The sequence below is a fragment of the Salvia hispanica genome, chromosome 2 (assembly GCF_023119035.1).
Source record: "Salvia hispanica cultivar TCC Black 2014 chromosome 2, UniMelb_Shisp_WGS_1.0, whole genome shotgun sequence".
Classification (NCBI taxonomy): domain Eukaryota; kingdom Viridiplantae; phylum Streptophyta; class Magnoliopsida; order Lamiales; family Lamiaceae; genus Salvia; species Salvia hispanica.
In genome coordinates this window covers 17,788,473-17,805,581 of record NC_062966.1, presented here as the reverse complement: position 1 = coordinate 17,805,581, position 17,109 = coordinate 17,788,473, and the positions used below count along the sequence as shown (strand labels likewise).

General features: G+C 34.5%; 3 protein-coding genes across 3 annotated transcripts; 2 read left to right on the top strand and 1 right to left on the bottom strand.

Moving 5' to 3' along the window:
- Positions 1-223: 223 nt before the first annotated feature.
- LOC125208350 lies at positions 224-1,074 on the bottom strand. Its single transcript, XM_048107942.1, has 4 exons — positions 907-1,074; positions 713-818; positions 500-577; positions 224-417 (listed from the first exon to the last, which is right to left on the bottom strand). The coding sequence occupies exons 1-4, from the start codon at positions 973-975 to the stop codon at positions 359-361; spliced, it is 312 nt and encodes a 103-aa protein (XP_047963899.1). The 5' UTR covers positions 976-1,074; the 3' UTR covers positions 224-358.
- Positions 1,075-7,186: 6,112 nt separating this feature from the next.
- On the top strand, positions 7,187-10,336 carry LOC125203154 (polygalacturonase At1g48100-like). Its single transcript, XM_048101453.1, has 6 exons — positions 7,187-7,698; positions 8,345-8,476; positions 8,565-8,795; positions 8,883-8,924; positions 9,006-9,213; positions 9,484-10,336. Exons 1-6 carry the CDS (start codon positions 7,198-7,200, stop codon positions 10,065-10,067), a joined length of 1,698 nt encoding a protein of 565 aa, XP_047957410.1. The 5' UTR covers positions 7,187-7,197; the 3' UTR covers positions 10,068-10,336.
- A 3,150-nt stretch (positions 10,337-13,486) lies between these two features.
- LOC125207534 (1,4-dihydroxy-2-naphthoyl-CoA synthase, peroxisomal-like) lies at positions 13,487-16,441 on the top strand. The gene is made up of 9 exons (XM_048106918.1): positions 13,487-13,778; positions 13,884-14,006; positions 15,002-15,103; positions 15,189-15,227; positions 15,320-15,418; positions 15,515-15,562; positions 15,654-15,749; positions 15,819-15,941; positions 16,025-16,441. The coding sequence occupies exons 1-9, from the start codon at positions 13,530-13,532 to the stop codon at positions 16,139-16,141; spliced, it is 996 nt and encodes a 331-aa protein (XP_047962875.1). The 5' UTR covers positions 13,487-13,529; the 3' UTR covers positions 16,142-16,441.
- Positions 16,442-17,109: the final 668 nt, after the last annotated feature.

The window sequence follows — 17,109 nt, the reverse complement described above, 5'->3', positions numbered from 1 at the left end:
AGTTGGTTGTGCTTTGTTAATAGTAATTAAGTATGCTTTTTTTTTTTCTGCTTTTGTCCAAATTGAAGCTATGCAAGGACAATATCTTTTCAGCACCATGAACCTTCAAATTTTTAGTGAAAAGTAAACATTTACTAATTGCTTTCATATAAGATTTTTTTTCACATACACTCTTCTTGATACAACAATATCAAACAAAATAATAACTATAGTGCAAGTTTGATTCATCCAAAAAAAACAATACTATAAAATTATTGGGGATAAGATAATTACGGATTTAGGAGTTTCTAACTAATGCAGCACTTCAATACTGCTACATGCATGTATTTCCTTATAGAATTCTTTCATCTTCTTCTAGTTATGTATTTGCACTGGTTTCTTCGTCCAAATCTTGGTGTCCTTTGAACAAATCTATATCTGAAACCAATTATCCAGAGTGAGAATTAATGAATAATAAGTTCTTTTATAATGAGGTGAAATGAGAATAAAGAGTTTTTACTTGAGTATGGCCTAAGAGATAGAGATTGGAAGTATGCTTGGAAAAAGTCCTTGTTCTCTTTCAGCAGCTCTTTCCACACTGAACACATAAAAAAAAAAAAAAAAAAAGATCAACACACAACATGCAAAAACTGTTTGCACCTATCTCCAAATTAACCACACACTACAAACTCCACAAATTAAGCAAGGCTTATGATATGAAGTGAAAATAAACCTGTAAGAGTTACAAGAGGTCGAATACGAGCATGCTCAGCCAACGCCTTCACACATTCATCTCTGTCCATACGGAACAGCAAGCACCTCTCTATCATATTCTGAACCTGTAGCTCCAAATTAAAATGAACTCATGATTGATTTGCATAAATTATTGAATAGATGTTGCATGAATTTAATAATATTTAGTAGTACCATTCTAATGTAGGTGTGAGGTTGGCAATCCAAACAAGGGAAAGAGTGAAGATGGTGATGGTTATCCATGATAATCAAGAAAAAAACAAGAACAAGGTTGTTCAAGAAAAGCAAATTCAAGAATAAGAATTTAGGAAGCAAACAAATACAATAAAAGTAGGGAAGATATTTGGGAGGTCTTATCGTGGTCATAAGGCATGATAAAAGTGTTATCCAGAAGATCCAATCCAAAGGCCAAAAAAGCAGGAGCAATCCAAACAAAACCTTTCACCTCATCTCATATCAGATAAGAGCATTAATATTCTTTTGCATTAGGCTTGGAAAAGATTAGTTGTTGATGATGACGACACTGTCTTCAATCTTAGCCAATCCTTTTAATTCAATGTCACTCTAATTGTCGCAGTTTTTGGTCCCGCATTATTCAATTTGGCTACAATAATAATAATGTTCAAATTGGCGTTTTTGTTTGAATTCTTGATTTGGATCTTTGATGCATCCAAAATATATTACTCCATGAAATAAGTACTATATAAAAATAAATTAATAAGAAATCCTATGAATAAAATGACTGATAAACATTGTTGTTAAGATTTAATTTCAGGATCTCGTTTGTGGACGATATGAATGCTCTTTAATGAGAGTGTTCAATATTTGGTTGAAAAAAAACTCCAAAAAAAGAGGTGACTGACGAATAGTTATGAGGGCCACATGCAAATTCCAAATAATAAAATACAAGGAGTCGAGGATGTATCAGCTTAATCCCTCGATTTACATTTATTTAACGTCTTTAACTTTTAAATAAAAGGATCGATTCTATGCTGAATAAATTAAGCATTGTGTTTTTTAATTACGGATTGTTAATTAGTTTTATTTATTCAGTTTGGTATTCCGCCTAATGCTAGTTTCACAAGTTTCATTAAAGAACACATAAGTTTTACTCTATCCATTCTATTTAAAAGTCTCATTTAAGTTTGACACGGGCTTTAAAAAATATAAAAAAAAGTTGAAGAAAAATACTTCTTTGTACCACACTTTACATTTCATTTTTGTCATTAATGGTAAGTAAGTCTCATAATCCACTAACTCACTTAGCTCACCTTATATGATAATACTAATAATCCCTCCGTCTACCATTACAAGTCTCATTTCTTGGGGGTACAGGTTTTAAGATATGTTAAGAAAAAAGTGGATGGAAAAAATTTAGTGGAATATGAGTCTCTTTTGTATTTATTAGTTTTAAATGAAATGTGAGTGAAACAAGTTAGTGAAATGTGGAACCTATTACCATTTACAGTAATAATGAACCGAGACTCCTATTCTTGGACGGACTAAAATGGAGAAACGGAACTCTTATTCGCAGGCAAAGAGAGTATCAAAAAGTGGACTTCATATTCTACTAACTTTTTCAATCCACTATTTTTTACATTTTTTAAAACTTGTGGTCACATCAAATGTGACTCCTATTGTAGGAAAAATGGAGTAGTGGAATGTGAGTCCTATATTAGTTTTATAGTAATAAAATGTGAGTGGAGTGTGTGGTCTATTTATGGAATATTTCAATTGAGTGCATTGTGGGACACTTGAAAATTAAATTGGGACTATTAAAGTGGAATGGAGTGAGTAATACACAATCGATAAAATTTGAATGAAAATGGAAAAAAATGTAGTATAAAGTGAGAGAAGCTAGGTTGAGAAATAAATTACGAGAAAAATTCTAAAAATAGAAATGAGACTAATTTTAGTTGATGGGATAAGAAATAATGGAATTACTATTTTTTATGGATAAATAAAGTACATAAAAAGTAATATATTCATATTAGCAATTCATGCCTTTTGACTCAAATAGTAGTAATATTTTTCAAATGAGACATCCAACTCAGATAAAATAATATGATACCTTTGAGTAATTATTTATAAGCAATGTTGGAAGCTTGCCCGATTAATACAGTTAAACCGTATTATACGAGTGATAAAAATAAATAAATTTTTGAAATAAAATTGAATAATATAGAATCAATCTACATCCTGAGTAGATGATCATATTGTATTTATTTATTAAAGTTTGTGACGAAATTATGAGATCTCAAATTGCACCTTGATCTAATGAAATGAGGCTTTTGTGCATTGGGCCTGGTCAGATGTAACGGCGAGGCAGAGTAATATCCATCAATAGGATGGTCACATATTGAGTCGGCGGCCCATTATAATCTAGACTATTTTATAATTAGAGTTTAGAAATATAAATATTTGAAAGTCGTTCCTACAAACACGTGATGGAAAATGATACTAGTATAAGAGTGGAGTATTTTGTTTATTATGTTATTTTAATTACTTGGTTTAACTATCAGGCCTTTTATATGTATATTTACAGTTTAATGTTTTTGGACTTAGCCTATTTAGTTAGTGGATTAGTTTGTAAATAGCTGAATTATTTATATACACCTAGTTTGTAACAGAAATTTGATAATTAAAAGAGGTTTTATTGTCACTCATTATGCGTTCTTTTGGTACTTAATAAAAAAAAGTCACTCTTACATATCTACATTCTCATGCAGTAGTTTATAAATCATATAATCAAGTGTAGTGTGAATAAGAGAAAGCATAAAGAACAACCAAAATATATTTTTGTTATGATTACAATAACCCACTTGGCATATAGATATAATAGGTGGCAAAGGAAAGTTATGACAACCATATGCACTCACAATTATTGCACTGAAATTCCTCTATCTATATTTACATATTTGTCGTCTCGCTTATTACTTCATGACTTGCCAGATAATAGATTGAGATGCATGGAGAACTTCTGGCTTATCAATTTATATACATATAAAAATTGCTAGTAGGAACTAGTTCAACAATATCACACTATAAAATACTACTCCACATTACATCAAGATTTATTCACTATTTCATTCGCGCATAATAATATGTTATGTATATGCATCCATATTTCCAATTTTCATAAAATAAAAATGTCTGAAACCGAGATGCATATATTTTCTTACCCATAAACTGATGAGGTGATGAGAATAAGATTATGTCGTCTTAACTAGAACATATACCATAAATAGGATACCCACCAGCAAATAAAGCATGTGATCAAAAATGCCCTCACAAATTTGTGGATGTAGCAGAGCTCCCTGTGTGAGTGTGTTTTGGCTATGCCAGAATCGGTGAATTACGACTTACGCACACATCGCTCTCAATCTGTGTGTGTGTGTGTTAGTAAGTGAGTGAGAGGAGAGAGGGACACGCCCTTAAAAATTAGACCAATTAGCCCCACCGATAAATCGAACCCTTTCTTATTCTAATATGGGAGAAATATATTACCAACTAAGTCACCCTTCATTTGTTACAATTCCAAACCAGCTTAAAGAGAACACGGAATCCACCAAAACTGTAATTGGACTCGAGAAGATGTTGCTAGAGTCAAACATCATCCGGTTGGACTTATTAGACCAATTAAACCAGCTTTTCGAATTACAACACACATTTCCGTATATAAAATAACAAAAAATAACCATATACTATAAATTTTAAAGATAGGAACATAAATATGAGTGGTTGTTATGTTTTCAAATGAGGTTGGGTTTGTGTTCATATGTTATGTCCACCTTATCTATTTAATAATCTGTGCACTAAATGTTAATCTGGATTGTCAACTATCATGTATATATGGATCAGGTGATTATTGAACATGGCAATTCGTAATTATATTATTGGTATATATCTAGTCCCGACATTAACATGGTCATTAAGGTGTCTAATTATATTTTGAAAATTTCCATGAATTCAAATAACTATTTAAATTTCTATTTCTATTATTAATTTTTAATAACCAAAGTAATAAAGTTGTCAACTTTCATTGCACATATCTTTTTATGTATTTAGACATTAATTTTAAAAAATATGGGGAAATCTTAATTTACTTAATAGTTAGTGAATTAAACGTAACTTTAAAGTGAGACATAAATGGTGTCTGATTGGTGATTCAATTGAGTGGAAAGAATAACGTTTATCAATTGAGAAACTTATTGAAATTGATTGTTGTGATTTTGTTTTAAACATTTTACTGCGATTATAAGTTAATTGACGATACCAATACAAAATTTACCCATAATAGGTAAGATTACTATGATCGACCCAATTAATCTCAATCCAAATCCACTAAAATTCAAGGCCCAATCGACGGCATCTAATCAATCATTTGTATGGAATGAAACCTTTGTGTGACTTTTCTCTCTAAATTAATTTTGTTGTTATTGCATTTTGGTAAAGTACATTTTTTCATTTTATTTCGTTTTCAAAAACATGTTGTTGAGTATAAAATCATGCCATATTGAGAGTCTGATGAAAGTTGGAAGGTGTATATAATTCCTGTCGCTTGACCCAAAGCAGACAATATCAAACGTGTGTTGCAGTTTACAATCCGAAAACATGTCAAGCAAACTGGGAAATAAGACACCTAATTTGACAAAGAAGGGTGGTTGTTTACTTTAGAGTCAACTATTTGCATAAATATTTGAGTAGAACATACGATATTCTTCTCCATAAAATTAAAGTCGTTTGAAGATGAGAGAATAAAAAGTGAAAGCAAAAAAGCAGAGGCATTTAGGGAAAGAATGCTGAATGAAGCAGAACAAAATGTGTGATGGAGCTAAAGTTAAAAGTAGGAGAAGCCTAATCCATATATCCCAAGTTCACGAGATAAGCATAAGTTCACGAGTATGTCTACCCTAAATCAAAAGACGGCTAACTCCCTCCATCATTCATTTCATTTTCATTAATGTGGTCCATATTTATTTATTCATCTTTTATTATTACTCCAGTAACATTGTTGTCACTTTAATCCTCATGTGTCCTTGACTATGGGAGAATTAACTAATTAATTCAGTTGTTAATATGCCTTCTTGGTAAGCTGGTTATAGCTCAATTTAGATAGAGTATCTTACCAAATGCCTCATAGAACTTTCCTAAACAAAAGTTATCATAGTAATTAACATTTTATATGCCCTAACTATGGAATAATTAACTCTAATCATCGGTTAAAAAATGTGGTGCTAGTATCATCATCATGTATAGACAAACCTACCACATTCACCAAACAGAAGAAGAAGATGAAGAAATGAATGTTTTGGAATTATTTGTTATATAATATAGTATTTGCAAATTGGTGTACATTTTATTTAATTTTTTGGACCAATAAGATTGCTATTTTATTGGTTTAAATTGATTCTGTCATTGTGGATTCCTGTCATTTGTTGATCAATAAATGTGGAGTCCACACATAAATTATTGGTAGTTGGACACTTGTTTGAAATTACTAAAATTTGTTTAGTACGTAGAGTGAGGAACAGGATCCTAATAAGCATGAAGATTTGTGAAAACCAGGGGCGTCTGTACTTTAGTTGTTTCCTTCTGAGATCTATGTATATTATTCCACATTCTATTGCAAAATTCCACAAATATTGTAATCTTTTAATCAAGTAGGATCACTATAGCAATACACTACATAGTGAGGATTCGTCGATGCATATCGGAACTAACTTAATAGTATAAGTATGTTTTGGGACACAAGAATAAATACATTCCATCTTCTACACTACAATCTTTAATTTTTAATTTGAAGAAACCAGAGAGAAAAAAGAGAAATGGAGTAAGGTAGGTGGGTTTGAAGTTTGAGGGGGTGTGGGGCATATCTTTCAGATAATTCCTGGTGGTTTAAGAAGACAAAGTACAAAAACGAAGCCCGTGAAGGTTGCATGTGAAGCTTAAAAACTGAGCTGTTTTAATCACTTCATTTCTCAACATATTATTGTAGACCCACACCCACTCACGTGTATTTTTGGCCTTTTACATCACATTTCTTTATTATTTCACTAATTCATATTTATTCACTTCTCTTCTTCATCTCCAAAAATTAGTAGTAGATGATTTTATATAATCCCTCTTCTCCCTCTAATATGTTAGTCCTACTTTGTCTCTTCTATGCCGTCCGTGTTACTCTGTAATTGGGCAGCATTTGATTAATTATAGTGGTTAATTAAGACACCGTTAACATAAACTAATTAACCTGTTCAAATCAATGTGTTTGCATGAACAAGTGCTACAAACAAACTGTGTAGTGTGTAATAGTAATATACTTACAAAATTCGGACCATTTATTGAGCTCAAATTAAATTCACAAAAAAGTGATGCCAAACATTAAATACAAGAATACAGTAGCAATAGCAACAAACACAGGTCCATTGTGAATCGATCTTTTGTTCATGTCCACAACACTTTGAAATGTTTTACTACCTTTTAAACCTCATCTCTCTCCACTATATAAAACCATCACCTCATCTCCTCTGTTTCCCCTGCCTAAGTCTCAAACTCTTCCTCATTTCATACCTCTTACTCAAAATGAGAGGCTTTAGCTTCAAAAACATGTCATTCCTACTCTTGATGGTTCTTCTCATGTGGTGTTTCCACATAGAAACTTGCAATGCGAGAAGAGTAGGCTCGCATTGGAGGAAAAGTCAAGGCATCGCGTCTTCTCTTTCAAAGAAGAAAGGAAAAGCTCATAGCTCCAGTCACCATAACAGCCACCATAGCAAGCCAAAACAGAAAGCACCATCTCCAAAACCAGCCACGCCCACGCCCTCGCCCTCACCCTCGCCCTTGCCCTCGCCACCAGCCGCTACTCCAATTAAAACTCCGCCACCAGACCAGAATGCACCTGATTCCACTGTCTTTAATGTGCTGGATTTTGGAGCCAAAGGTGATGGAAGCACCGATGACACTAAGGTAAAAAAAAAATTGAACTAACATGAATGCTCTGTTTTCAAATTTTAATTTTTCTCAAACTTTGCAAAATTTAATTCACATAAATTTGAAATTCGATTATAGTTGATGACTACATTTATTACATTCTCTCTTAACTACTTTAGTATAACTGCTTACAACAAAAAAGTTTCCCTATCATATCAGCAACTTGAGACAGTTTTCATTCCCACTGGTATTATAGTATACCATTAGATGCAATAACTTTTCCTTTAGTCATAAATTAGTAGTATTAGTATACCATTATTTTATCATGTGCCAGCTAGTAAAAATTACGAGCAAGATCCATCAAATATATAATTTCGGGAATCGAGGACAAAAGTTAAGCACCTGTGACAAATAGTAACACATTTCCAAGGCTATATGGTCAAAAAAATTACTCCCCAAAAGAATTAATTAATCCCTAATAGTAGCTGGTGAGAATACAAAACGACAAAGGAAATAGACATGAGAATAAGGAGAGGGACCATTAAAAGTTATTCTTGTTACGGCGGTTTATTATTGACTCCAACATTTTATCCTCATAAACCAACAAATATTTCCAAATAAAAGTAACAATAATTATGATTAGCAAACATTTTGATGAAGAAATCATGTGGTGAAAATGCAGGCATTCGAAGCAGCATGGGCTGCTGCATGTAAGGTGGAAGCCTCCGTCGTTAACGTGCCACCGGATTACGTATTCCACGTCGGCCCCATTTCATTTTCCGGCCCATACTGTCAACACAACATTGTTTTCCAGGTAAAAAAAAAAATCAAAGTCAAAATCAAAACTCCCCAATTTCAGTAACAAAATTGTGTTAATCTGTTTTCTAATATAATTTGTATAGTTAGACGGCACGATCATTGCTCCGACGAGCTCAAGTCCTTGGGGTTCAGGCCTGCTGCAGTGGCTCCAATTCACCAAATTGGTGGGGCTGACGATCAAGGGAAGCGGCACCATTGATGGAAACGGCGCCGTATGGTGGCAGAGCGCCTCAGGCGAAGACGATCCCCTTGACGACCAATCAAAATACATCATCCCCGCAAACGCCACCGCACTGCCAAAGTCTCCCTTCCCTGTAATCAAAATTTGCCACTCAATTGTGTTAAACCACCACATTTTGTCACCTTTATGTTACAACTAACACATCTTTGTCTGTTTTCAGGTAAGTAGCTCACTTGCAAAAATGCCAAGCGTTAAACCAACTGTAAGTAGTTTTGGAAATTTTTCTAATTTTTTTAAAGGCCTCTTTTTGAGCTAATGTATAGTGCATACTCGTATAATGCAGGCGCTTAGATTCTACGGAAGTTTCAACGTAACGGTGACAGGGATCACAATAATAAACAGCCCACAATGCCATCTGAAGTTCGACAACTGCATCGGAGTATCGGTGTACAATTTCACGGTGTCATCGCCCGGCAACAGCCCCAACACCGACGGAATCCATCTCCAGAACTCTAAAGATGTGCTCATTCGCAGCTCAAATCTCGCCTGCGGTAAATAAATTACTCTTAATCTTAATTCCGTTTTTAATTCGCGATCAAAATCTTATCCGTGAAAACGGAAAACAAACCACTGAGAAATGGACACACATCAACCACAAAATGCTTCAGACTTGAGACAGATGTGTCGCTTTCCGACCAATAAAAGAGGAAATGCGAGAACATGTGTTGAGGCCCCTACATTAGAAAAGACAAAAATGATTAAAAAAAAACTACATTGCGATTGAGACTGGCTCGTGAATTAGTTATGGTAACATGTTGCAGGGGACGATTGCGTGTCGATACAAACAGGGTGCACCAACGTGTACATACACAACGTGAACTGTGGGCCGGGGCACGGGATCAGCATCGGGGGGCTGGGCAAGGACAACACCAAGGCGTGCGTGTCCAACATCACGGTGCGGGACATCGTGATGCACAACACGATGAACGGGGTGAGGATCAAGACGTGGCAGGGGGGGTCGGGGTCGGTGAAGAATGTTCAGTTTTCGAATATTCAGGTGTCGGAGGTGCAGGTGCCGATCGTGATCGACCAGTACTACTGCGACAAGAGGAGCTGCAGGAACCAGACGGAGGCGGTGGCGCTGTCGGGGATCAACTACGCCAACATAAGGGGGACGTACACGGTGAAGCCGGTGCACTTCTCGTGCAGCGACAACGCGCCGTGCACGGAGGTGACGCTGATGAACATACAGCTGAAGCCGCAGCAGGAGGGATACCATATGTATGATCCCTTTTGCTGGCAGACGTTTGGGCAGCTATACACGCCCACCGTTCCGCCGCTCGATTGTCTGCAGATTGGAAAGCCGGCCAACAACCACATTCAGGGGGACGACGACGTTTGCTAATTGCAATTTTAGATTCAATTGGTGCTAACGTTGGAGTGGACGGCCAGGATTTGGCTGGCCCCTGAATTCGCACCCACTAGATTTAAATATATTACTTCTATATAAATATAGTACTCCGTGTTAGTAGTGTTAGCTTACACGATTTATTTACGCTTTGTGTGGTGTGGAGAAGAATCATCATGAGATGCGATTTTCTGTATGTATTAAGATTAAGTCCAGCTCAATTGAATGTGAGATATATGAGAGATGGAGCGGAATTATATTGCAAACTGGTGCCTCATTATTTAGCTATCATCTTTTTTATTTTTAATTGAGGGCTTAGTCCAATGGCACAGAGAATTTGATTTATTCCTTTCGGTAATACCCAGAAAGAGTTTGCATTTATTGATAAAATGCAAACTTTAACTTTTCAATGCAGTGTCAATATAAAGTAAAATTTCAAGATTTTGATATTAATCGAATGTCAATACAACATTAACCGTTGACACTATGTTAATATTTTCTGTTGCTATTCATCATGGATGTGATCAAATGAAAACTCTAAATATTGTACAAACTCAAAACTATGATCTGGACCATTGAAAAATGTCAACAGATCACAAAAAAGCATCAACAGAAAAATGCCAACAGAATTTTAACGGTAGTAAATGATTGATGTTGTGTTGATATTGTGTTGATACTGTGTTGACATTAAAATTTTAAAATTTTACACTGTGTTGATATTGTATTGAAACTGTGTTGAAGCTGTATTGAAGAGTTTTGAGTTTTTATAATATATAAGTTTGCATTTTATCACTATCTATTTCTTGATTTTCAAATCATAATTTAAACTTTAGAGTTTCTATTACACTGTAACAGCCGCCTAAATATAATTTATTCGGACTGATGGGTTTAATGGGCTGATGGCCCAATACATACATCCAGTATCTAGCTAGTACTACTACTATATTAGACAAATTACATATGTACCTGCCAACAAATAAAATTTACCTTTTCAACTCGTCTATAAATAAGTAAAGAAATAATTGTGATTCACATCTTTATGGACTTGTGGGAGTTTATACCTTTTGAAATTAGAATATAAAATCCTATTTTTAAAATTTTTTTGCAATTGTTTATGATGATACTATAATTACTAGTATTACACAATCAATTATGTTCTGATAACAAAATTACGCCATTTTGAATGCGTCAACATATTTAAATTGACACTCATAATAAAATGACAATGTTTTGGTAAAAACAACGTCGTTGTTTTGTTATAGTATACTACCTCCATCCACAAAAAATAGTCATTTTTATCATTTTAGGTTGTCCATCAAAATTGTTCCATATCTATTTATGGTAAGTTTCTATATCTAAGGAGGTAGATTCCATTTTACACTAAAAATATTTTAATTATCTTTTCTCTCTTTGCAATTCTTACTTTATCAATTTGCATTAAAATTTGTGTCGTCCATAACTACTTTTTGTGAAAGGAATTAGTATTTGATCATTGTAAGATAATAGAGAAAAAATCTTATATTCTTGTTTCGAAAGTTATAAAATTGATCAGAGTCGATGAAAAAATATAATTTAAATAGCAATAATACCAATAATAAATGTGACCCCCTAAACTTTTGATGTGAGATTTCTACTTAAAATGACAAACAAGTTTGTCTTCTCAACTTGGCTAGGTTTAAGTGATCGGTAGAAGCTCGTTATGGATAAATGTATGTATGACTTTATGAGCCATATATGTATTTAAACAACTTACAACCTCCTATTAGCCTCTTTCAGTATATTCACAATAGTTGAGCATTTATTACTCTGAATACCCCTATAGTTGAAGGCTTGAAGTATTTTTTTTTATAATAAATTATTATTGTTTAGGCTTTCTAATCAAGTCTACATGTAATTAAGTTCCTAGTTTTATAGTACTACTACAATTTTATACTTGATCGCCGATAAGGGGGGGAACCTATACTGCAACGTGCAACAACAATCTGGTATGCAAGTTCTAGATTGAAGAAATCCTAAAAAAATAACAAGACGAGGAGGAAAAAAAGGACTTTACAGATGTATGAAATATTTATATTTCCTCTTAATATTACCAAACACAATAAAAATAAGAATCGATTCAATCATTTAAATACAGATCTAAACTCAAGCAATTGAAGCATGAATCAAGACATTAACAGCTACTCTCTACCAAGAGCATGCTGCCTAATATTTGACTAGAGTTATAAAAAATTTAAAAGATACTCCTATAACATGCCACATTTCTTAATTAGCCCGACTCATATCATGCTTATGATTCAGTGTAGGATCAATAAAAAAACATGGAATAGAAAATAAATCATGATTTATCCAAGAAGAGGAAAAATTGCTACCAAACCGTGAGAAGATAGGACTAACTGCATTTGGAAAAAAGTAAACAATTTCTTGATAGATTGAGCAATTTCATTGCTAATCTAATGTGTGGAATTGCATAGACCACATATAAAAACACATTCATGCACAATCTGATTTGGAAAGTTACCCTATAAATTAACACATACTAATGTTTTCACAATCTGAATATCTCCAAAAGGATCATTTATGATAGTATTATATATTTGCAGTCAACCATGAGATTTAAGAAGGTTTTATTGGTTTTCCTAACTAGAAATTCTTTATACATAAATCAGAATATCATTAGACTGTTTGTTGCCCAAATACGTAGGTCTGACAATTTTGGAACTGACACGATAATTCGACATGAAATCGCACAAAAATAATGAGTTTGAGTTAAGTTTTATTGGGTTCGTGTCCTTATTAGGTTGACCCGTTAAGAACCCAATAATTTCGGTTTGAGTTCGGATTGAATGTAGAATGGATACGGATAACCCATTAAGAAATAATATTATTATTTTTTTAAGAAAACAATGCTTTAATTTAGTTATTTAATTTCTTGTAAATCAGGTATAAATCCTGGAAAATGGATTTTTATCATGTAAATCAAGTTTAATAAATTAGGTTTGATAATGTAATATTATGTTTAATTGTGTAATATCGGGTTCGAATCATTATCGTGTCGTCTCAATCCATATTATATTGTCTTGTTCGTGTTGAGTTCGGGTTTGAGGGTAGTAGGTCGGGTTCGTGTTCGGATCGATAGTTTCCTTAACGGGTCGAGTTCAAGTTAGACCTTATTGAATTGGATCGTTATCAGATTGACCCAATAATAATTCAATCCAAATGATTTGCCACCCCTACAAATGCGTCATGAATTTAAAAAGACATAGCCCATAGATAATTAGGCATAAATATAAATTAGTAAACGGATAGGGGCAGTATAGGGATTTGATCTTCAACTTTGTATTTATCAATCTCATCTCATTCAACTTATAGTAGTATATAAATGTGCACTAGCTAGGCCAAGCAAGTGTGCATATCTCAAACTTGACCAGTAACTAAATCAATTCAATTCCTCCCTCTCCAATGGCAGTTGGAATGACCGATAAAGATATTGAGACCATCAAGAGGCGGATGGGGTCTGTTTCGGGGCATCTCATTCCAGCCGAACATGCCAACATCGCCTTGTCAAACTGCAGCTCCAGAATGGATGATACCTACCACCGCGTGCACGGTGAGGTTCCGACTTACATTCCTGACTGGAAAATGGTGTTTGATGATCCCGCCAACCCCTTCACCGATATCATCTATGAAAAGGCTGAAGGGATTGCTAAGGTAATGTTATATGTAGTAACTTTTTAATTTCCTATCCCATGCAACTTTTTATTAAACTTTATCCTTGAATAAATGATTATGTTTTTTTTTTGTTATTGTAAAAAGATAACTATAAACAGGCCGGAGAGGAGAAACGCATTCCGGCCTCAAACAGTGAAGGAGCTTATGCGTGCGTTCAATGATGCTAGAGATGATAACTCTATTGGAGTTATTATTTTCACGGGAAAGGTAAAATTATAGTACTCCATATATTAAGCATGTCTCCCAATATTATTAACTTGTATAGTTGTACTATATCTAGGATGTCAATGTAGCCCGCAACCCGTGGGCCGGCCCGAATAACCCGCCAAATTTACAGGGTTAGGGCTGAAAATTTCTAGCCCGATAAAATTACAGCCCGATTAGCCCGCACCCGATTAACCCGCAACCCGTTAGGGCCAGACCCGAAAACCCGATGGGCTGGCCCGAAAACCCGATAAAATTTCTATCGTTCTATTTGTTTGACTCTAATTCGACACTTCATTGGCAATTTTATAATATAGATTATTAAAAAAATAACTTTCAGTTTTATATATTAAATATATAAATTATATATTAAATTTTTATTAACATATTAATAGATATATAAATTAGAAACTTCAAATTCACTGAAAAATATATTTAAATTTCTAAAACATGCTTTAAAATTTCTTGATGTTTACGTTTTATTTTGTATAAATATCAAAATATTAGTATTTGATCATGTTTATGTTTGAGTTTAAGCATATATCTTAATTTTATCATAGTTAAATATTTTACATTTTATAAATATAACTAATTTTCACAATTATTTATTGGATTGAACGCGTGTTAATTTATCGGTAGCAACCCGATTAGCCCGCTGGGCTAGCCCGAAACCCGAGCTTTTAGGGTTAGGGTTGAACTTTTATAACCCGAAAAAATCACAGCCCGATTAGCCCGCACCCGATTGATCCGCAACCCGAATAGGGCTGGCCCGAAACCCGGTGGGCTGGCCCGATTGACATCCCTAACTATATCTCTACATTTTTTTATTTTTGCCATTTATTTCATGGTTTTTTTAGTTGGTTGGAGCATCTACAATCAATGCCTCCCCAACTTCTAGCCATCTCCCTCCACCCCTATGTTATCATTCTCTTTTGCCAAACCACAACTCTGTTATTTCTCTAGTCATACCTTTCCAATTAATTTGCACGTTGTTGCAGGGAACGAAGGCCTTTTGCAGTGGCGGTGACCAATCATTCAGGGGAAAGGAAGGCTACGCTGATTATGATAGTTTTGGACGACTAAATGTTCTTGATTTGCAAGTAAAATTTATTCTCCCAAAAAAATAAAGAAAACTCATAATTGTAATTTTGTTTCAACTAAAATATATTCCTTCAACTAATGCAGGTCCAAATCCGTCGTCTCCCCAAACCAGTGATAGCTATGGTAACCTTTTTCTATATTCATTCTTAATTATAGCATTTATTTTCCATGTTATTGTTATACTTATATATTTTTTTAAATTTATTGAAAAAAAGGTTGCAGGATATGCAGTTGGAGGTGGACATGTACTTCACATGGTCTGTGATCTAACAATTGCAGCAGATAATGCAGTTTTTGGCCAAACAGGGCCTAAGGTAATCTCACACACACATATGGCATATTTGATTAATCAGGGAACATTTTCATAAGTAAAATTTTGTTTGAGATCAGATGATATTACTCTCTCGCAGGTTGGAAGCGTTGACGCTGGTTATGGAGCTTCCGTAATGGATCGTCTGGTGATTCCATAATCTTCAACTCACATTTTGTTTGAGCCATTTTTCTGTATAGGGAGTAATACGTTAGTGACTAATGGCGCTTACTGAACAGGTTGGTCCGAAACGAGCTCGTGAGATGTGGTTTATGGCAAAGTTTTATAATGCTGTTGAAGCAGATAAAATGGGGCTAGTCAACACCGTTGTCCCTGTAAGTGAGTTTGATTCCCCAAACAGTAAGTAGTAAGTTCATCTATGAATATGCTTGTGTTTTATGCAGCTGGAGAAGTTGGAGGAGGAGACGGTTAAGTGGTGTCGAGAGATCCTAAGGAACAGTCCTATGGCGATCCGTGTTGCCAAATCTGCTCTCAATGCCGTTGATGATGGCCATTCTGGACTTCAGGTCAGTCTCGTGTTATAGTAGTAGTACGACTTATGAGTTAGGCAATGCATAGTGATTTTTTTTGTGATGTTTTTTGCTTTCAGCAAATGGGAGGAGATGCGACCCTTCTGTTCTATGGAACGGAGGAAGGCACGGAGGGGAAGAACGCCTACTTGCAGCGCAGGAAACCTGATTTCTCGAGATTTCCCCGTCTGCCTTGAGTTTGCTTTCCGTCTCTGGAGCTTATGTTGATCAATGATCACTATGTACTAAATAATGTGTGTTTCGGAATAATAATTTTGCAAGTGAGAGGGGCAAATATGTGTTTTGCTTTGGTGTTTGTTTTAGTGGAATAAGTAGTTTCTCTCGTTGTATGATGCGCTTCTTATTTTATCTTTAGTGGAGAGACGTTGTATCTGCTTGTGCTCATGTTACATGGATTTCAAAGAAATTTTTCAGTTGAAAAGTTATGTACCTTAAACATAATTTTGTCTTATTATGTGATATATTACGTTGAATTAGATATAAGTGAATTTTATGAATATTCTTCAACTGAAGACGTCGTATCTGCTTGTGCTCATACGATTAATCTTGGTTTATAAGTCATGACCTTTGCATCATGATAAAATTAATTCAGGTTTGGATCAATCAATCTAGAAATAAGTTAATCAATCTTAAGCATTTGAAACCCCATAAATCCAAACCCATTCGCGTGCTTTTGCAACCATAATTGATGAGATCGGACGTGGTTTTGGACAGCACAACGGCGTGCTTAGCGGTTGAGCATGTGGCCGTGTGCTCTGGGCAACCGCTAAACATATCGTTGTGCATGCTCTTAGTGGGGATGTAGACATTGACACAGGAAACTGAGTCATTTCCATTTTATGTATGTTTTTTCACATTCTCAATTTTATATCAGATTAAAATAAAATCATGTGCAGATGGGCACATAATATTACCATAGTGTATGTTGTTGTTTCTTATGACATCAATAATAAGGGGTGAAAAATAAGAGGTGTAGTTGCAACACCTCCTAGGCACAAGTATGAGGCTTTGGGAGGTGGGCTTCTGGCAGACAGAAGGTTAGGCCCCTCCCTGTAATATGTAAGTTTTATGTCTCACATATGTGACATGTGATAGAATCATAAATAGAATTGAATTTTTAACGTAATACATTAACTTGGTATAA